The sequence below is a fragment of the Ovis aries genome, chromosome 1, assembly GCF_016772045.2.
Source record: "Ovis aries strain OAR_USU_Benz2616 breed Rambouillet chromosome 1, ARS-UI_Ramb_v3.0, whole genome shotgun sequence".
Lineage (NCBI taxonomy): Eukaryota > Metazoa > Chordata > Mammalia > Artiodactyla > Bovidae > Ovis > Ovis aries.
Genome location: NC_056054.1, coordinates 86,603,941 through 86,626,496, shown reverse-complemented (window position 1 = coordinate 86,626,496; position 22,556 = coordinate 86,603,941). Strand labels below are relative to the sequence as shown.

Genomic DNA, 22,556 nt, shown 5'->3' with positions numbered 1-22,556 from the left:
AGTTGATTTTAAAGATCTTCTGGCCGTCTTAAATTTTCACTAGATTGTCACCCTCAGCACATTTTTAAATATCTATCTAGTTAGCAACCTAAAGCAGCATGAAAAGGAATCTAGTTCCAAGGAAATAAGGTTGACCTGACTGAGTGGCAGAACAGTAAAAGAAGATGAAGTGTCTATAGGCGTGTGTATATGTTAATTTAAATGGGTATTTATTTGTGGGGAGGTAGCATAGAGTAGAAATGGTAACCCACTCCAGTGGTCTTGCCTGGAGAGTCCCAGGGACGGGGGAGCCTGGTGGGCTGGCGTCTGTGGGGTCACACAGAGTCGGACACCACTGAAGCGACTTAGCAGCAGCAGCAGCAGCATAGAGTTTAGCCACCTTTCTATTTATTATCAGGACAAAATGGTTTTATACTCCTGAAGTAACAATCCTTACTGTACCTTCCAAGTGATTTTTTTTTTTTTTTTTTGGCCCCACCATGTGGCTTGAGGGATCTTAGTTTCCTGATAAGATATTGAACCCAAGCCCTGGCAGTGAGAATGTGGAGTCCTAAACACTAGACTGCCAGGGAAGTTAGATATCTAATATCTAAAATATTAGATAATATTTTTCATCTAACATTATGAGCCCCAAACAGATTGTTTTTAGGTCCGAAGGAGGTTCTCAGGTCATACCTACCAAAGTGCCTGGTAATGATGATGGTAATATGTGTTTTGGGACTATAGTCTATACTGTGACATTCACAAAGTTTGAGAGTTGTCTTTTCAAAGGTCCACCTTGGTTAAAGGGTAGGATTCTTTTCCTTACCTGTAAGATTCAAAGCCAGCTAACTCCCAGAAGTTGCTGACTGTCTCCTCCATCATGGGTGTCTGTCCCATTTTCTGCCTAGAGACCCAAAGAAATTTGACATTTCAGCAGATAATATAGAAATTACCCTCTGGGCCAAAGGATCTCCCAGAAGCTACCATACTTTCTCAGGGTTCTTTGCTTGATTGTTGACGCTGGCCAAGGTGGGAATGAACCCATGTTGAAACTCTGATATATATCAGTCCAGCCTCCCTTTCCCAATAGGTGACCCTTGACTGCTGCTCCTGAGTCTGGAGCCAGTGCTTTCTGCCCTTCAACACAGAGACTTTAATTTAAAAATAGGTCAAGAAAGAATTGCCATCCTGAAATTGTTGTACACTGCATGAAGGTAGGTTCTTGACTGACTTGGGGTTCTCCAGCAACTAACTAAATGACTGACACATAACAGACAGGCAGTACGTATTAATTGAATGAATGAATGCCTTGCCTTCTTTAATAATTCTCAGGCTAATAGTATTTTTATTTGTTTGATAAGGATTGACAAGGTATTACAGAATCCTAATTCTGGAAGGGACTGTAATTTATAGGTGATTTTGTTTATAAGTTAGAAAACTAGTTGAACCATTTCGGGTAGATGAAGTGTCCTGTTTAGGAAGGAAAAAAATGCATTAAAATTTTTGTAACCTTAGTAAACTCTTTCCATTTTTTAAGAAACTTTGCTGTTGTAAAAGTCTTTGTGATACACTTTTTCTTACCTATTCACCTTCCGTTAAAAAGACAGTGCAATCATATTGTAAAACATTGGAAATTTTAAATGAAAAAAAAAAAATCACCTTTAAGTCAAGTAATCTTATTTACAGTTTATTATCTTGACTTTTCTCCTTTAATGTTATACCATATAACTCTATAGCCTTAGGAAGCAACATGGTACAGTGTAAAGTTACCTCTTGGCATATAGGCCTGGGGTTGAATCTCAGTGTTATTTGTGAGTAGAATGAACTTGGGTAAGTCATTTAAGCTCCCTGAGTCTTTCTGTCACCTGTAAAAGAAAGATGATAATAACAGCCGCCTTAGAGCCACTGAGAGCTGTGCTTCCCAGCACTTGTCATGGAATAAGAACTTGGCACTGTTAGCTGCTGCCTGGCCAGTGGCCAGGTGTGGCATGTGACCAGCATGTACTGGCACTGCGGTACTGTTAGTAGTTTTCTAAATGAGTTGAAACCCTTCCATACCAGTTGATAAAAGGTGATTTCCTGCCTGCCCCCAGATGCCTCTATAGCTTCTACAAGTACACCCCTACCCCAGCCAACATGCAAGTGTTACCAACACCTGATGTTATAAACTATAACCATTCTGATTGGTCACTGCTCCTACCATAATATTTGTCAAATTCTTATAATTTTTGTTAGATCGAAAGAATTTACTTAGTCATTATTCTCTTGGACACCTAAGTTGTAGTTTTTTCACTACTGTTAATGCTGCTGTGATAAATATCACACATGTGTGTCATCAGTTCAGTTCAGTCACTCAGTCGTGTCCGACTCTTTGCGACCCTATGAATTGCAGCACGCCAGGCCCCCCTGTCCATCACCAACTCCTGGAGTTTACTCACACTCATGTCCATTGAGTTGGTGATACCATCCAGCCATCTCATCCTCTGTCGTCCCCTTCTCCTCCTGCCTCCAGTCCCTCCCAGCATCAGAGTCTTTTCCAATGAGTCAACTCTTCGCACGAGATGGCCAAAGTATTGCAGTTTCAGCTTCAGCATCAGTCCTTCCAATGAACACCCAAGACTGATTTCCATTGGATCTTGCTTCTATCACCAGTCACATCCACAACTGGGTATTGTTTTTGCTTTGGCTCCATCCCTTCATTCTTTCTGGAGTTATTTCTCCACTGATCTCCAATAGCATGTTGGGCACCTACCGACTTGGGGAGTTCCTCTTTCAGTATCCTATCATTTCGCCTTTTCATACTGTTCATGGGGTTCTCAAGGCAAGAATACTAGTGGTTTGCCATTCCCTTCTCTAGTGGATTACATTCTGTCAGACCTCTCCACCATGACCCGCCCGTCTTGGGTGGCCCCACACGGCATGGCTTAGTTTCATTGAGTCAGACAAGGCTGTGGTCCGGGTGATCAGATTGACTAGTTTTCTGTGATTATGGTTTCAGTGTGTCTGCCCTCTGATGCCCTCTTGCAACACCTACCGTCTTATTTGGGTTTCTCTTAAGAAGATGCCTATTTCCAGTTTATATTATGGTAGCAAATGAAAACCTCCTCTCTGATCTCTGCATGTTTTGAATCCTTTACTAAACTCCTTCTCTTGGTTGAATTATGTTCGAAACCTGTTGCTTCGGCTGCTTTTTTGCTTGCCTTCTCAATTCACGTGTTAGCCTCTATAGTGCTCTTCAATCAGGTGGCTAGAACTGGACCTGACAAACCAGAGTCATACCTATGGGGAGTGAAGTGTTTTCACGACTGCTTTTCCTGTCCTTTTGCTGATTTTCAGCGTTGTGCTTACTTTGAGACAACCCCAAACAAAACAGTATCACTATGTTACTGCTTAAATACCTACCACCCTCTGACTCAGCCTTTTTCCATCCTGTATTTGCCTAGTCTTGTAAGAAACCACTAATATATACTTTACTAGAGAGTAAAGCAAGTTGTTTCTGGTATAGTATGTTAGTAAGGTTCTTTTTCTTCATTTTGCATACTAGGTTTGTTTGTTGGGTTTGTTTGGTTTTGCAAGGTCATTTTGAATATTAATTACTTCCTCCCTGCTGTGAAGTGAAAACTCTTCCAAAATTTGGGTGGACACTGTAAATATGTCTTGTTGCCTCTCCAGCTAGGCTGGCCTGGCCTAGTCTAAAGTGACTCATGTTGTTGGACACACCAGCCAAGAGTCACGTGTTGCTTCAGAAATGGGAAAGGGAGGGAGCAATTTGAGCAAAATGAGTCCTGAATATGCTGAGCTTGCACAACTGAGAAATCAAATAAAAGCCTGTTGAATCTGCTCTGAAGACTCTTCTGTTTTTTGCAGCTTTAATGATTGTATTATTTATTGGATTGTCTATCTCTCTCAAGTCTTATGTGGTCAAAGGTTCATTTGGGATTCAAATAGGAGGCAGCTAATCAGATGCCACCTGCCATAAGCAGTACCATATGGAGGTATGCATGAGGAGAAGGAAGTTAGCTGTCTCTGTTACCTGTGCCGAGTTAGAGGGAGCACACTTCAGAAAGAGGATTGTTACGGGGAGGGAGGTGAGAGGGCGGTTCAGGATTGGGAACATGTGTATACGTGTGGCAGATTCATGTTGATGTATGGCAAAACCAATACAATGTTGTAAAGTAATTAACCTCCAATTAAAATAAATAAATTTATATTTTTAAAAAAAGATTTGGGAAATAAAGTCCCTGGGCATTAATGATTGGATAGAATTGAATAACATACTAATATCTTCAGTTAAAGGGAATCATATTTGAATAGTATAAATTTTGATTCCCTCTTCAAGAATATTAATTCATATAACAGATTATAAAGTTCACTTACCTCTCACTTGCAAATATGAAATTAAAAAGGAAATAACTAGCTATAGTTAAGATGATAATTTGATTTTCAGCAACAAATGTTGTGTGCCTTTTTGTTTTATGGCCCTTTGAGTCTAACCTTTCATTGTAAGATTAACTTAGTGAAGCACATTATGTACAGCAAAATTCTATACCAAATTAACAGAAAACTGCTGGACTGTTTTACTTGTGATTTCTGTTTCCTATTGAAAGTTGTTCAAATTTTGGAAATTGGTAAGGGAATCTCTAAGAGATTTCACATTAAAGTTTGTACTGTAGTCAATGTAAGTTTTTCAGGAAGTTACCTGAGGTTTAATAAAAAGGATAACTTAAAAATATGCAACAGAAACTTCTCTGACATTTTAGTGTTTAAGATTCCATGCGTCCACCACAGGAAATGCAAGTTTGATCCCTGGTCAGGGTGCTAAGAACCCACATGGTCAATAAATAAATAAACAATAAAGATATGCAGCAGATATTAAAGCAGAGTTCAGTAAACCAGGTTCTCCAAGGCATCTCGTTATGACAACCTTTGTAATGATAAGCTTGGCTCAGTTTTCACTGTAGTAGATTATTAGCAATGACTGGATATTCTAATTACAAGGTTAGCATAAATTCTGTTTGCAGAATATATCTTTCTACTTTTTGTTCCTTAAAGTTTATTGAAATGTATGATAATGGCATTTTACTGCACCTTCATTTTTTACAAACTTAGGGCATATAAAAACCATGAAGCTAGGTGGTTTTTGTCACTTAAATATTCCCATGATTTTCATGGGAATGAAAATCCTGTTCTTAGAATTGTCTTATTATCAATGAGAGCAAAATAAGGACCTCAGATACATACTCACATTCCTTCTGATAAAAAATTGTGTGATTTTATTTATAATATTTCACCCTCTTTATTTTCCTACTTGTATTTTCAAAATTTCTGTAGAAAACATGCATCCTTTTCAAATAAGTATAAAACACAATGACAATTAAAACACATAAGGTAACATCAGACAGTTGGGGTTAAAACAAAGAAACTGAAGTATTGGGAATTCAGTTTAATGTAGATTCAGATTCTGCCCAGCTCACCCAGCAGTGGTTTCAGGTCTGTAAGTCTTTTGGAACATTTTAATAAGCTACATTCTCCTTATTGATCTTATAACTGGAAATCTCAATCCAGTTAGTTCTCATTCACAGTAGTTATGTTCTCCAGTCTCTGTGAATTACTGAATTAGTGAATACTGAGCCATTGCTTCTGGGGGAAATACAGAATTAGGTTCCTGCAAACTTCCGGCCACAGTATTCATTTTCATCAGTCGATCTTGTTTAACCTTGTTTTATGTGTGTTTCTGTTTAAAGATACCTTATGTGTATTATTGATTCATTGAGCTCACAGCCAACTGTTGCAGAAAGAAGCTTATCTAACTCACATATGTTCTCTAGAAACACTAAGCAGCACTTCATAACTATGCTTGGGGACTATTTAAATAGCAAGCACTAACAGAAGGCACAAAAATGCAGAATGCAGAGCAGTAAACAGACTGTGAGGAAGATACTCATGCACAGAATAAGAGCTGAAATAAGAAAGCAGGCCAGCCGCTTGCTTGTTGGACTTCAGAAGGGAACATGAGCCCCAACAGTTTTTGCGGCCCTATGCATATCTGCCAGTGACTAGGAAAGTGCCATGAGTATTGATTTGGGGTTACAAATCTGAGTAGGCAAATTTATAAACATGGAATCTGTAAATAATGAGGATTAACTGTATGAGCTTTCTCAATTAGTGAAAACTACAAAACTAACTTTTTTGGAGTTTGTTGTCTTCCTTTTTGCTTTTATGTAATAATTTATAGTGATTTAATCATGGCAAAAATGAATTAAAGGAGTAAAGAAGTAAGTAGGCCTGAAAGTCAACCAAGCAAGGATATTTATGCTTGTTTGATTGTTGAAAAAAGTAAAATGTAAGATTTTCTGAGATATTTATTGTAGGATTCTTTTATTGTTACTTTTCACTGAATGTCTGCAGGTCAAATGCCCATTGTCACAGTTCCTCTGTATTATAAATGAAAAGTGGTAAAAAATGGAGGTGTGATTCTTGGTTATTGGCGTTTGGGTTGAGTGTCGGTCAACATGTTAGTCTTCTGGAAAAATATCCTCCTGAGTCGTTCATCTCAGGAGGAATTTTAATGCCATGTCTTATCAGAACTCCATGTAATGATTACTTTTTTTCCATTTATTTAAATAATGTCTAAATTTTTCATGTTCTTTGGTGGTATTAGGCTCTATCCCCAAAACGTTTGTACTCCAGTACTATTTTTTGTTGTTCAGTTCAGTCCCTCTGTCGTGTCTGACTCTTTGCGACCCCATGAATCGCAGCACGCCAGGCCTCCTTGTCCATCACCAACTCCCAGAGTTCACTCAAACTCATGTCCATCCAGTCAGTGATGCCATCCAGCCATCTCATCCCCTGTCGTCCCCTTCTCCTCCTGCCCCCAATCCGTCCCAGCATCAGAGTCTTTTCCAAATGAGTCAACTCTTCACATGAGGTAGCCAAAGTACTGGAGTTTCAGCTTCAACATCAGTCCTTCCAATGAACACCCAGGACTGATCTCCTTTAGAATGGACTGGTTGGATCTCCTTGCAGTCCAAGGGACTCTCAAGCATCTTCTCCAACACCACAGTTACAAATGTACATATTCTTATACATGTTTACACCACAGATATAGCAAAAGTAATCATTTATTTTTGCTAACCAGAAAGAGCTTTGTTAGGTTTGATGTATAGAATTGTTATCAAAAAGACTTACTTCTAAAGCAGATGGTTTCACAGGGCTTTGTTAATGTTTCCTGTTCATAACTCTTAATTATCATATGGAATTTGAAAAGTTATTTATTTTTCAATATATTTCATTGATTTCCTCTCCATGATATATGATGTATGCCAGTATATATGCTGATAAAAGATAAAGCCACTTTAAAGCAAAGTGCCATATTAAAATATATTCCTGGCCCCAACATAGCTTTGACAAAACACTACTTAAATCCCAGCAGGTTGACACTGGTCTATCATGCTCCATTTGTTTATCTGGCTAAAGTGCCAGAGTGTTGTAGCAGATGATTTTTTGTTTCCCTCGTGTTGCTTTCTTTTTCTGAAGGGCAGGGATGTGTTTGTGTGCCAAGTTCTTGAAAAGCAAGCGCACTTGCCAGCAGGTTTGTGGAGGTTCCCTGGGATGTCATGAAGGAGGGGTGATTTGTGAACTGGTGATAACCAAGCTGCTGCAAACCCTTTAGGACATGGTCTGAGCTGTTGATGTATGCACTGTAGAACTAGGACTCGAATATGCATATCTCTTGGCCTGCTGTGGAGAAGATAAGAACTTTTCTTGTACTCAGAAGTCAAAGGAAGGGTAACAGGAATCTGTTGGGTGGTTTCTGGTCCCTATTTTATATGGTTTTCTCTGTGTGTGTTCTAAGAGATGGAAAGACAACTGAAAAGTCCCATGTAGTTTGCGTTAGCATAGTGAAGGGGCCTCTACGTTCACTCAGAGATACTTCCCTCCTGTCTCTCTCCAGTTTCCTCTGAGCGGACTTTTCCTGACAAGCCACAAGCCCTGGCAAGAAAGAGCAGGACCACTGGGTGCAAAGGAAGAATTCCTTACACATAATTAAAAGTTGTCTCAAGTTAGGGGCTGAGCGTTAAGAGAATTAGATTGTAGTTTCAGTTTTGCCCTTAATTGGCTGGTTGACTTTTGATGAATTGCTTCCCCGTGAACCTCCTCCTCTGTGAAATAAGGGAGTTGGACAAGATGTTCTCTTTGGTTCCTTGCCTCTCTCGTGGTCTGTGGTTCTGCGATTCTTTTCCTGTTGAGGCTGATAGCAAAACTGTACCGCCTCTTAAGTCATATATTCTATCAGTGAAGACCACTGTACGTTGCATTTATCATGGGCAACTGACTTGCAGTGCACTGTGGTCATCACTTATGGATACTGAAATTTAGTTAATATTAAGATCTAGCATTATATATCATGTTAGAGCTATGCATACTATGAAATACTCCTGACTTTTTTTTCTCTTACGTTTTGAAATCTAAAAATTGACTTTAATACTTCTCAAAGGTATTGTTGAAATGAACTTTTGGATAAAGCTTTCAACAGCCTAGGAGTTGAGATTAAGTTTATCTGTCTTCTTTAGCTGGGTGCTGCATGCATTAAGAGATTTGTGCCTAAGGATGGTAACTTTAGGGGAGGAGGTTCTCAAGATCCTGCTACTTAACTTACAAGCTTTATCATGAGTATAATACAATGCATTGATAAATTAGTTAGAAGGCCTTTGACTACATTTAGCAGAGAGCCCAACTCAAACTTTTAATATAATAGCTTAAGTAATAAGGGAATTGGGACTTCCCTGGCGGTCCAGGGGTTTAGACTTCACCTTCCAGTGCTGGGGGTGTGGTTTATGGCATCCCACTCCAGTACTCTTGCCTGGAAAATCCCATGGACGGAAGAGCCTGGTGGGCTGCAGTCCATGGGGTCGCTGAGGGTCGGACACGACTGAGTGACTTCACTTTCACTTTTCACTTTTCATGCATTGGAGAAGGAAATGGCAACCCACTCCAGTGTCCTTGCCTGGAGAGTCCCAGGGACGGAGGAGCCTGGTGGGCTGCTGTCTGTGGGGTTGCACAGAGGCGGACATGACTGAGCGACTTAGCAGCAGCAGCCGGGGAACTAAGATCCGACATGCCTCAGGACTGAAAAACCAAAATAAAAAACAGAAGCATATTGTAACAAATTCAATAATGACTTTAAAAATGGTCCACGTCAAAAAATATTTTAAAAAAAATAATAAGGGAATTCATGGCTCATAACTAAATACAGAGGAAGGATGGGTCGATTCAGTGCAGGGTCACAGGCCACCTCTCTGGACTCCCAGAGCTATTTCAGCAGTGCTGGCCGCTTACGTTGGCGTCTACTTCAAGTTGGGCTCTCACTGTATCAGAATGCCTGTTGCATTTTTTTTGTTTTGTTTTGTTTTGTTTTGCATTCACATGCTACAATATGGGAGTTTCTCAGCGTTGATGCCATTGACATTTGGGACCAGATGCACCATTCGATGCCAGATGCTTGTGGCCCTCTCTTTTTTGGGAGACTGTTCCACGTGTTGTAGAATGTTTAGAAGCACCCCTGGCTTCTACCTACTACGATGTCAGTACAATGCCAGTAGCACCCAACCCTGAGTTGTGATAATGAACAATGTCTCCAGACTTTACCAAATGTTTGCTTGGTGGGGTGGGGGCATGGGGCAAAAATACCTTGGTTAAGAACCACTGATCCTTAAGGAAGACAGACTGTTTCATTAAGTGGTTGTCTTAAGTGTGTTTCCTACTAGACCCCAGTTCTCCCAGTTTTTTCTTAGTGGCTCAGTCTGGGTCCTTTCCTCATTCCTGACCCTGTCACCCATGAGGGACTGGAACTTCGTTCCACTAATTAGGCCCACCACTGCGGGTAGGGGTAGAATCAGGAGGGTGAGGGAAGCTAGGTACAAACCCATCAGTGCCCATGACCTCTGCATTCTGAATTTGTCCTTTTTTTCCCCTCTCAGTGAGGACTATGGAAAGAACTTTAAGGATATCACAAATCTCATCAATAACACATTCATTCGGACTGAATTTGGCATGGCTATTGGTCCTGAGAACTCCGGGAAGGTAAGACTGTTCATACGTGTACAAAAGTGCGTAATACCGTAGGCAGGGCTGTCAGATGTTGATACGTGAGTGGTCTAGTGATACACAGCAATGTATTTAGTTTACTAGTACAATATTTACAATATAATAGAATGAGACAATACTCATTACAAAAGAATGGCATTTTGCATACAAGTTCTTTTCTTGGACCTTGTCTAAGATGCACCAAAACTCTTCATAATTATGTGGTGGTTGTTTAGCGTTACAAGGTATACATCTAAAGACAACCTGCTAGTCTTTGGGAAAACTGGCTGATCTCAGACTGATCAAGCTTGTCTTCATAGATACAGTGCACTGGCTCAGGACAGTAGTTTTTTCTTAAGACTAATACTTCAGGAAGAGAGTGTATCAGCTAATCTGTTTTTATAACTCTTCTTACTTTTGGAACTAAAATTTTTGAACAAATGTCTGGTGAAAATGGTGGAGGAACTTTGTGTACTTTTATAGTATTATACCCTGGTTCTGAACTTCCTTCTCCCTGACCAGGTGATTTTAACAGCAGAGGTATCTGGAGGAAGTCATGGAGGAAGAATCTTCAGATCATCAGATTTTGCAAAGAACTTTGTCCAGACCAATCTCCCTTTTCATCCTCTGACTCAGATGATGTATAGCCCGCAAAATTCTGATTATCTTTTAGCTCTCAGCACTGAAGTAAGTCTAGTTGAAGAACTTGTCTTGCCTTTTGTGTTTTTATAGTCTCAAAATACACTGTCTTAAGAGGACCATGCAGGTGATGCTTTTTATGTTGGACTGTCTTCTAGTGACTTCTTATGGTATGAAGTGTGGGTTTTTGGTTTGTGTGTGTGTGTGTTTCCCTATATGGTAAAGGACACAATTTTTATATGCTGTCTATACCAGATAGGTGTATGTCTAGTTATCATTACAATTTTTTAAAAAGTGAACAGATACTTACTGTTAGAGTAATGAACTAGGAAACAGTTTAATCATTCGTGATCTGCAAGAGACAGACATAAATTGTTAAACTTTTCAGATTATTGTTTCTTTCCTATGGCCAAACTGCACCTTTATAATTTTTCCTTGTTCAGTCCTTAGTATAAAAACCCATTGATGTCTGTCTTTGATGCCCATGTATTAAATATCCAGAGTCCTAATTCCCTGCACCCCCTACCCCATTCCTGTATTCTTCCCAGAAACCATGGGTGGCCCTCCCACCTTTGTTCCGAAAGTTTCCTGAGGAGCAGCTCAACTTTACCATTCCTGGAGGACCAGTCTGTTTTATCATAGATGTTAAGGGCCCAGAGTGGCTGAGTTGCCAGACTATGATAGTAGTCATAATTACATTCTGTGTTTATATGGCTCTCTCTCATCATATTGCTTAGAGTGTGGTTTGCTGACCTGCAGGATCAGATAGAAATCCCTGGGAGCTGGTTTAAGATGCAGATTGCTTGGCCCTGATCTGGATGTAGTGTGTCAGTGAGGTAGCTAGTGTTTGTAACAAGCTCGCCAGATGAGCCTGCGCACTAAAGTCTGAGAGCCACTGCTGTGATGACCATTCTGGGAATGGAAGTAGGGTTATCAAATACAGACAAGTTGGGCTGAGCAACAGGATGGCATAGGGAGGATGAGAAGGACACTTGGAAGAGAGGTCTAGGGTTCTGGGCCTTCTGGGGGCAGAACTTTCAGCTGAGGTCAGGCTGAGAGGCTCAAGGAAGGTCAGAGTTAAACTCAGCCAGAGGAGGAAAACTAGCCTACCAGATAGGCATCACATCTGAAAGCAACAGTTCCTGGAAATTGGCCTTCAGCAGCTTGAGTCGGACACGATTGAAGTGACTTACCAGCAGCAGCTTGAGCTGTAGGCCCTTCGAGGGAACAAAGAGACCCCTGTTGAATGGACAGAATCATTGATCTGCCTTTGAAAACCCCATCACCCTTACCAAGTACCTTAAGTTTATTAAAACAGCTATCCTAGGGAGAGGCAGGCACAATCTGCCTTTAGACCTGAAATTTCTTCCCATTAAGGGTGAGTTTGAAGTACGAATAATCAGGGTGGAGAGATGGACCAATTTGTACTAAAGTGTAAATAGGTGATATCAGACCGTTCCCTATTTCTAAGTGGATTAGGTTAATTAGGAATGCTGGGAGGTGAATGTTACTAGAGGAGGAAGAGTTAAAGAAGAATGGTGGGTGAGAGTGGAGGACCGCTGAAGTTATTTCTACCTAAATCATCACCGTTTCATTTGAGCTGCTCCAGGACATTTCAGTCCCACCTCCAGGGGGTCTGGGCTCACTAGACTCCTATTGCCAATGTCACTGAAATTGTCTGGTTTTATGTTATGAAGTCTCTGCTGCACTTGAAAGTATTGACCTCCTTTTGGGAATTCTACTTGCTTGGCTTGTATGGCAGTCCCTTTGGTTCGTTCTTTCCTACCTTCTAACCATTGCTTCTTAGTCTCTTTTTTAAACTCCTTTCAACCTCCTCTTAAATCCCTATTGCTCATGTTGCTCTGAGTAAATGCTCATTTTACTCTCCCACTCTTTACCATTTTGCTACCACTGTGATGTGTCAGATTCTCAAATGCCTACCTCTGCTCCTGGCTTCTTCCTGGGGCTGCAGATGCCTTCCTTGCTGTCTGCTGGGTATCTCTAGCTAGATGTCCCACAGGTCCTTCAAACTTAACCTTTCTCAGCCATATTGTTCTTCCCTTCATCCTTATGCTGGCTAAAGATTCCACAACACTGCTTTCCCCTCACCAAGAATCCCGGAGTGTTCAACTTTCACACACACACACACACACACGCACGCGCGCACGCATGCACTCCATCCTGCCCTACAGGAAAGTGTCCAGTTCTACTGAATCTAGAGTCTATATTATTTCTGAGCCTTTTCCTCACAGCTGTGGCTTCAGGCTTCACTAACTCAATGCAGCAATTAGTCACTGCTTTCCCTGCTTCTATTAATAGTTTGAACCCTCTGAAATCCATCTTTCCCACTGTCACCCAAGTATTCCTCTTTAAAAAAGTAAAACTGGTTGTGTCATTCCCCTCCTGCCAGTATCCCATATAAAATAAGGACCAGATTCCTCTGCACGAGCTGCCACCCCTCCCCAGCACTGGCTCCTCTCTTCCCCTTGAAATGTTGCTCCATCTGTGTCTGAAGGCTTCAGCTCCCTGCACACACTGAGATGTTTCACCACCTCTCTGTCTCTGCTTGTACTAATCTCTTCGTGCATTGACATCTCATCTCCCATTTGCCTTCTTTTGGTTACACTGCTCATCATTTAAGACTCCGTTTGGCTGTCTTCTTCACAAGTCAGCTCTAATGCTTTGTCTCTCCCTGCTGTTACCCCAGAGACCATGTTTCCATAACACTTACCGTGTGTATTGAACTTTCTTTTGTGTACCCTTGTTAAACTGTAAGCTCCTTGAGAGCAGGGAGTATGTCTTATTCATCTTTGTATCCCCAGCGCAGCGTCTGGTATACCTGGCACATAGTAGGCACTTCATAAGCATTTGTTATTCTGAACTTGTTCCAAGACCCTAGAGGGGGCCCCATAAACTGTGTGTGTCTGTGAGCTCAGGCAGCTTGGCTGGAATTTCAGTGTGTGTTTTTACTGCCCTGAATGATTGGATATGAATTATTAAAAGGTCATACAAGCAGCTGCACATGATAAAGCTGGAATTTTGATAAGTCATTTATAATCTTTCAGAATGGCCTGTGGGTGTCCAAGAATTTTGGGGGAAAATGGGAAGAAATCCACAAAGCAGTCTGTTTGGCCAAATGGTGAGTAACAGAAGAGTCCATCTGTGCAGAGCCCTAAACTTTCCCTGACGATGCCGCCAGAAGTCGCACGAATCAGTGTTGAGCACTTAATGTGTGCCAGGTGCTCTTCAGGGTGCCATAAGGGATGTGAGAGAGGGGTGCAGCATAGACCTTGGCCTGGAGAAACTTCTCATTCTGCTGGGAAAGAAGACGTGTCTCACTAAATGTTAAAATATAAAACAAGGCGCGTCACCAAGTAGGTACTGCCTGCAAAAGGTTTATTCTGTGTAAACGGTGACATCAATTGCAGTAGCATAAAATACAGCTTTGATTGAGGGACTTACATGCTTCTCTGCATGCACATTTATGCTCCCTCATCTAGAGATCCATGCCAGTTAGGTGGAATGTAGTGAGGAATCAGGAAGAAAGCTCAGAAAGCTTCCTGGCTGCCAGAGTCACGCTATCCATGCACCGCAACTCATTCACTCCTCTTGATTACGCACCCCATCTGCTTACAGAGGATACAGTGGAGGAGGCTCTTACTCCGGAGTCAGGTCACCTTTGTTCTAACCTGGATCAGCTGCTAGTCAGTGGCTTGACTTTTCTGGAATTTAGCTTGTTCCTTCTATGAAAGGAGATTTATTTGGGGAGTTTAGGGAATGGTTGAGCAAGAATTAAGAGCCGTCATACCTCCAAATCCTGATTAGGTTCAGATTCTTGTTTAGAGCCTCTTTCTTCTTTCACTTTGACTAATTTTAGCAAGTTCATTGATCTAGTTTCCCAGTTGATAGCAGGTTGCTGCCAGAAGTGGGGTATGTGAGTGTAAACAGCAAGCACAGACCAGCTTGAGAGTCTGCTGCCTGGGAGCCACACGGAGGCAGGAAGAGCTCTAAGAACATGCAGAGACAGAGAACAAGACAGAGAAGCAGACAGGATGGAGGGATCTAGTGCTATGTCAGGAGCTCAGACGGTAAAGCGTCTGCTTACGATGCGGGAGACCCGGGTTCGATCCCTGGGCTGGGAAGATCCCCTGGAGAAGGAAATGGCAACCCACTCCAGTACTCTTGCCTGGAAAATCCCATGGACGGAGGAGCCTGGTAGGCTACAGTCCTTGGGGTCGCAAAGAGCCGGACATGACTGAGCGACTTCACTTTCACTTTCAGGAGAACACAGAAGCCTCAGTAGCTTCTAATGGGAACACTGCATTACAGTTTCATACAGTTGGTGTTCGTGACAGTGGTCCATAATCCCAAGGAAGAGTTTGGTGTTTGTTGTTCTCTGCTTAGGGAGGTAGGAAAATGTGTGATATAGACATTGCCAAATATGTCCATTGAAATTAACCAAAACATTTAAAAAATGATGCTTAAGCAAGCATCCTTTCTTAGGAAATGCTAGTTAAATGAGGTTTTTATAGCACTACTGTGGTACGCATCGCGTGTTTGCTTTCGTTTTATGTATTTTAATTAATTGTCTTTATATCTTATATGATCTCATCAGGAAGGAATTTTTAAAGTAATGAAGTTAACAAATTATTTTGCTCCTGATAGACCTAAAATATGTAGTGTGTGTTCAGATAAAGACTATAATAATTTTAATCATTAAAGCTCATCTTTACATCCATATATCAGATCACCACAATGTACACTTTAGATGTCTTACAGTTTTGTCAGTTATACCTCAATAAAGCTAAAGGAAACAACAGAAAACTCATCTTTAAAACTAAAGAGTTATTTTAAAATGGTATTTTGTTTTGTATCTTATACAAGAATCTTTACTCTTGTTACCTTGCTTCATTGAATAGTGTCTAAATATGAGGTCTGGGCTGCTGCTGTCTACTCACCTTTTAGATCTTTGGTTTCTAGAAATTTACAGTCTAAAGCTCTGAAAGAACGTGCTCAGACCCAGCACCTTTTTTGTTTTATTGAGGTACAGTTGATTTATAATATTATAATCATTTTAGGTGTATAACATAGTGATTCAAAAATTTTATAGGTTATACTCCCATTTATAGTTATAAAACATTGGCTTTGTTCTCTGCACTGTACAATGTATCCTTGTAGCTTATTTATTTTATACACAGTAGTTTCCACCTCTTAATCTCCCACCCCTTTCTCCCCTCTCCCCAGTGGAAACCCCTAGATTATTCTCTATATCTGATAGCCAGCACCTTTTGCTGGTGCTAATCTATAAGTCCTATCAAGGTCTAAATCTAATTCCTTGGAACTCCCTTTCCAAGTTAGAGTTTAAATAATTCAACTTCTGACCTAGTTGTCTACTTCAGATGAAAGAACTAAATTATTTAGTTCATGCAAAGCAGTGAACTAGGTTCTAAGGGGAAACAACAAAACTTAGTACCTGCTGTGAAGAATTCAGTGGTGTAGTAGGAGAGGCAAGGCAATTAGAATAGCCAAACAGAGACAAAGGAATGGCCAGGTGGCTGACACAGAGCTGCACGGGCTCTCGAGCAGCATTCCTCAACCCAAGCACTAATGGCGTTTGGACTGGATAGTTCTTCGTTGTGGGGGACAAGCCTGTGCAGGATATTTAGCAGCATCCTTGGTCTCTCCCCACATAAGAGTTGTAACATCTCCCCTGCCCCACTGGTGACAGCCAAGAATGTCCCCTGGGGAGCAAAGTCGGCCCTGGTTGAGAACCACCACTCTAGAAGTTTGCAGCAAAGAAGTCTTCAAGTTAGAGTGACAGGAAACTTCATGGAAGAGCCAGATTTTAACCTGGAGCTTAAATATTGTGAGGGTAAGATTTAGTCACGTAAGAGAAAAACATTTTAGGAAGGAAACAGTCTGAACCAATGCAGGAGGCAGGCTTGGAGAGTGTAAGGAGACCAGTTTGACTGGCTGGAAGAGTTCACATAAAGAAGTAGTGGAGTGTGGAGAATGCCTGGGAGCAGACTGGGGTCGCCTAGATATGATGCTGTGGAAGAATCATGTGTACAGCATCCGAGAAGGCTGTTTTGGCTAGTACCCATGGGTGACGCTTATTAGACCTGCCTGGAGCTGAGTGACTAAGGTTAACGCAGTCTGTTAGCAGTCTTGAACCGTGTCTTTTCCCTGTCTTTGCCTCATTGTAGGGGATCAGAAAACATCATCTTCTTTACCACCTATGTGAATGGCTCCTGCAGTAAGTATATTTTAGTCCCAGAAAAGTGTCCTGGTGTCCATTCATGGTAGAATATTCTCAGCTGTAATAGGTAGAAGCATCAAAGATCCTTCCATTCTCTCATAATTTTAATAGCTAAAGATAACTAGCTGTTAGTGATTTTTAAAATCTTGGAAGCATGAACAACCAAATACTATGCTGTGCCTTGATCAAATAAAAAATGCAGGCTATACACAGAGACAGTATACTTAATTTTAGCAGTGTACATAAAGTAAATATTAGGCTACAACCAATAACAAAATGAAATGCATAGTGATTTCTGCCAAAGAGCATGGGCTGTGTTTGTGTTGGTGGAAGCCACTGGCTTTCCAGTCAGTGGTGCAAAGCTGAAAGCATAATCTTTATTCGTTCAACAGATTCATTTCATGTATTCATTCATTCAAACACCTGCAGTGGTATGTTAACACTCTTCTCAGGATGGTGAGAACAAAACACCCGAGGCCTGCTCTCATGGAGCTTAAATTCATGTATACATGTTGGATGATCAGCCATAAAATCAAAACTCAAATGATACAACTTAAAATACAATAAGATAATTTCAAACTGTGTCATGAAGAAATTAAAATAGGATGCTGTGGTGTTTTAATGCAACACTGTACTGAAATTAATTCTCTCTTCCTGTCCAGTATAAAACTTCACATGTATAAAGGTAAAACCAAAGTGTGAATTTCCTGTGTCAATTCCTATATCATTTTATATTGTTACCTGATTAACATGCATAGCATTGAAAATTCTGTTGCTATAAAACTAAGAGTAGTTCTAAAACAATTGTTTTGAACTAGAGGCTCACCAGTAAGTGAAATTTTAATTAACATTTTGTCTTGTTTAAGAAGCTGACCTTGGGGCACTGGAATTACGAAGAACTGCAGACTTGGGGAAAAGCTTCAAAACCATTGGTGTGAAAATCTACTCATTTGGTCTTGGGGGACGTTTCCTTTTTGCCTCTGTGATGGCTGATAAGGTGGGTGTTTGCCTCTTTTCTTTGGGTTCTGATGTTTCTGTAAATGTGCCTCAAACGGATAGCTTCGGTGCACGTACTGATGGAGCTTCTTGCCTTTGGTAGTATTCAGTGTCACCGTTAGATCTGGAAGTGCTTCTGTTTATCGGGGCTGATTGATTCTTCTGGGCTTCTCTTCACTGTGGCCTGTGTCACCAGCTGAATTCTGGTGTCCGTTTAGGATGTATCGACCCAGTTGTTTGGGCTTTTCTCACACATGGATTCTGAAAAAAGCAATCTCCTTGGTCATTATCCAATGAAAATAATGGAAACGTGTAACATTTTTTGAGTACCTACTGTATACTAGGTACTTTTCTGGGTTCTAGGAATATAGCAGTGGACAAAACAGATAAATGTCTTGCTCTCAGAGTTTCTATTCAAGTAGGGAGATAGATACTAAACTAACAAATATGATATAATATCAGGTAAAGATTAAAACTATGAAGAAACCTAAAACAGAATAAATACATAAAAAGTGGCAGGAACTGGAGCAGCGCTGTTCCAGATAGGGTGGTTTGGAAGGGCTCTCTGAGACCCGACTGAAGTGAGAGCGTAGCTGCGTGGATATCTAGGCTGAGGAAACAGTACAAAGAGCCTCGGGCTGGAGCATGCTTGGAATGCTGAAGAAAAGTGAGAAGGGCAGCAGGGCTGCAGCACGGGAAAGGGTGGTCCCAAGATGGGCAGCCAGTGGCCAGATGACACAGGGGCTCTGTAGGTTGTGAGGAAGACCTTGCTTCCATTCTTCGTGCACTGGGAAGCTGTGAAAGGGGTGCAGGCAGGGGAATGGTTTAGCTGGCTGTTTGTTTTGATGGAATAGGTGTGCATAGTGTCACCTAAGGGTCAGGAATGGAAGCAGCAGCAGCAGCAGTGAGAGAGACGGTAGGTTGGACCGGGCTGTTAACAGTGGACGAGGGGAGACATAGTAAGATCACGGATGTGTTTTTAAATGCATCACCAATAGTGTTTGCTGGTAGATTAGATGCAGATTGTGAGAGAATAAGATGAATCGAGGATAATTTTAGAGTCTTTGGCCTGAGCAACTGCGTGAATGGTGGTGCCATTTACTGATACGGAAAGGACTGCAGGAGAAGCAAGTTTGTGGGAAGAAAATCAAGAATTCAGTTTTGGATATGAGATGCATGTAAGATATCTAGGTGAAAATGTCAGGTAAGCATTTGGGTATATGAATCTCCCAAAATTATATAGTAGAATTATATGAATGGTCTCGTCTAGCTGTGTGACTAGATGGCATCTGGTAGGGGAATGAGTAGGTTGAGAAGAGGTGGGAGGGCTGAGCACTTGGTGCCCTGGTGCCCCTCTCGGAATGGTGGGGAGAGACTGAACAAACCAGCAGAGTCGACTGAGAGGGAGGGGCTGGTGAGGGGGGAGAATAGGACCTTGTTCCCAGTGAGGAAGTGGATAATGAGATGTGTAATTGTTAATAATAATGTGCCTGTTAATGTCACTGCACATGGTGATACCTTGAAAGCCAAGTGAAGAAAAGGTTTCAATGAGGAGGAAATGGTCAGCTGCATTAAATTCAGCTGAGATGTGGAGTTAGATGTGTTCTGAGAATTACCCACTGGAGTTGGCAAAGTATAGGTTGTTGGTGACCTTGATGAAAGCAGTTTCTTTGGAGTACTGTGGTTAAGAGACTGATTGGAGTGGGTTCAGAGAGAATTAGAGATAAGAAAAGTAGACAAGGTAACTACACATCACGCCCTCGAGCAGTTTTGTAATAATCCTCCCGAGAGCCCTATAGTTCATACTGTTATCTCAGTTTAGGAAATTGAGTAACTTGTCTAGGTGGAACTCTGGTGGAAACCAGACTGTGTAATTCCAGAGATAGCTGCCTGTACACTGCTGGTGTCCACAAAATTAAAATTCTACTATGTGCTTTTGAACTCCAGTTTTTACCTATAACAGCGAGTATAAGATTCAAAGTAAACATCTAAGATGTAAGTTAGAAAAGTAAGTTAAATGGACTCATCACTGAACTTTAAAAAGACTAATTCTCGTGCCCTGGCTGAACTGTGTCTAGAAGCTATTTTAAACTATTTATCAGATAGTACATGTTAATTGCCTCAACCTGTGGATTCGTGCTAAGTTGTTTCAGTTGTGTCCAACTCTTTTCAACCCTGTGGGCTGTTCCCTCCAGGCTCCTCTGTCCATAGGATTCTCCAGACAAGGATACTGGAGTGGGTTGCCATTCCCTCCTCCAGGGGATCTTCCTGACCCAGGAATCAAACCTGAGTCTCCTGCACTACAAGCAGATTCTTTACCGTTGAGCCACGAGGGAGACCCCTTTTGACAGCTAAACATTCCCTGATCAGCCTCCTTATGTTAGTTTCTGACTCTGCTTGCCCTCTTTCCAGCCTGGCCCGTTCCCTCCATCATGGCTGTTCTGAGAGCCTTCCTTAAAGAAGAGACGTGTCACATTTTGATTTACTTCATGATCTTCCAAACCTGGGTTTCATCTCCATTTTCCAGACCCATTACCTAATTCTTTCGATGATGCCAGAGCTATCTGAAAGGAACCAAACTTCTATGCAGCAGCCATCATTTTAAGAATTATCTGAGCAAACATATGCAAATGGCTGCAGAGCCAAGCTCATCATGGTCCCAACAAACCCTTATCTCTGTTGAAGGAAATTGGCATGTCAGAGGTTCATTTCAGTTCAGTCACTCAGTCGTGTCCAACTCTTTGCGACCCCATGAATCGCAGCACTCCAGGCCTCCCTGTCCATCACCAGCTCCTGGAGTTCACTCAGACTCATGTCCGTCGAGTCCATGATGCCATCTAGCCATCTCATCCTCTGTTGTCCGCTTCTCCTCCTGTCCCCAATCCCTCCCAGCATCAGAGTCTTTTCCAGTGAGTCAGCTCTTCACATCAGGTGCCAAAGTACTGGAGTTTCAGCTTTAGCATCATTCCTTCCAAAGAAATCCTAGGGCTGATCTCCTTCAGAATGGACTGGTTGGATCTCCTTGCAGTCCAGGGGACTCTCAAGAGTCTTCTCCAACACCACAGTTCAAAAGCATCAATTCTTCGGTGCTCAGCCTTCTTCACAGTCCAACTCTCACATCCATACATGACCACAGGAAAAACCATAGCCTTAGGAGGATAATATTGGTATCTTAGAGGGCCACACAAGAATGAAGAAGCCAAAGAGAAAGCCAGGATAACCTTACTTACAATAGAATGGATTGTTCCAGTGCCTGGATCTTTGCAAGAGGTTAGAAAAAGCTTAGATAATTGGTACTAGGACCTTTCATTTATAGTAGATGTAGCTAGTGAGGAAATAGGTAATGAGTATAATTATTAAATAATAATGTGCCTATTAATGTCACTGCATATGGCATCTTGGTGGAATATTTAAAAGATAAGTATCGGCATTTGTTCCAGGATACAACAAGAAGGATTCATGTGTCAACAGATCAAGGAGACACATGGAGCATGGCCCAGCTCCCATCTGTGGGGCAAGAACAGTTCTACTCTATTCTAGCAGCTAATGACGACATGGTGTTCATGCATGTAGATGAACCTGGAGGTAAGAGCTTTGCAAATGGTTCACCCTTGACTGCATAGAGACTTAAACTCCGAACCCTGTTTTAGTAGCTTTCCTTCTTAGTGTGCATGCTGACTCATTTTTGACTCTTTTCAACCCTGTGGACTATAGCCTGCCAGGCTCCTCTGTTCATGGGATTCTCCAGGCAAGAATGCTGGAATGGGTTGCCATGCCCTCCTCCAGGGAATCTTCCCAACCGAGGGATCCAACCCACATCTCTTATGTCTCCTGCATTGGCAGACGGGTTCTTTGATTTTTCTTTTCACCGCTGGGAATTTATTAGTGGCCTACTTGTTTTAGAGATGATATGTAGCCTCTGTTAAAAAGGCCACTTTCTTTGACCCTCTAATGTGGTTTGTAGGTACATCCAGGTGTTCTGGAGCAGTGCTGCTCAACGAATGGTCAGAGAACTAGTACTGATTTGCAAATTCTTCAGTAACAAATAAGTGCAGAAAGCAGCAGCAAGCATTTAGAAACTCTTACAGCTCTGTGACAAAGAAATTTTGTATCTGTTGACTCTAATAATAAAAAAATTTGAAGATTGTATTTTTTTCTTTCTTTTATATTTCATTTTTCTAGTGATAAGTTTTTCATTATATTTACAAAAGCATCAGTTTGTGACATAATTAAAATATTAAAATTGATCATCACAGAGAGTTTGAGAAGCATCCGTTTAGAGTAAAAAGATTTAAAGATGTGTAAGATATGAAGCTGAATGCAATGCCTCTGCTACCAAAATATAACTGATTATACCAAAATATAAGAGCTTTTTTGTAACGTCTGAGTAATTTATTAAAGAGATTCATCATCTGCTATATTCAGGCACTAAGCTGGGTACTGGAATTAAAGATGGCCACGAAGCTCTTAACTGTGAATCCCTGATTAACTCCCAGGTCTGCGTCTGCATCGTGAAGAGGGACAGGTGGCTGATGTGTGCGTGTGTGTGTGTCCTGTGTATGATTAGAGTGTTGTTTTTCTCCCTGTTCCCTCC

At 41.4% G+C, this 22,556-nt stretch overlaps 1 protein-coding gene across 9 annotated transcripts in view; it reads left to right on the top strand.

Moving 5' to 3' along the window:
- SORT1 (sortilin 1) overlaps nt 1-22,556 on the top strand; it is a 66,617-nt gene that overhangs the window by 22,816 nt on the left and 21,245 nt on the right. For 5 of the 9 annotated variants that reach the window (XM_012177849.5, XM_060401276.1, XM_012177840.5 and 2 more), the window contains exons 4-9: nt 9,963-10,065; nt 10,591-10,755; nt 13,773-13,846; nt 16,914-16,963; nt 17,836-17,963; nt 21,403-21,547. In XM_012177849.5, coding sequence (XP_012033239.1) covers nt 9,963-10,065; nt 10,591-10,755; nt 13,773-13,846; nt 16,914-16,963; nt 17,836-17,963; nt 21,403-21,547 — 665 coding nt within the window. Of the gene's footprint in view, nt 1-9,962; nt 10,066-10,590; nt 10,756-13,772; nt 13,847-16,913; nt 16,964-17,832; nt 17,964-21,402; nt 21,548-22,556 lie in introns of all 9 variants that reach the window. The other 4 variants (XM_004002278.6, XM_060401275.1, XM_012177835.5 and 1 more) reach the window with 1 other exon arrangement.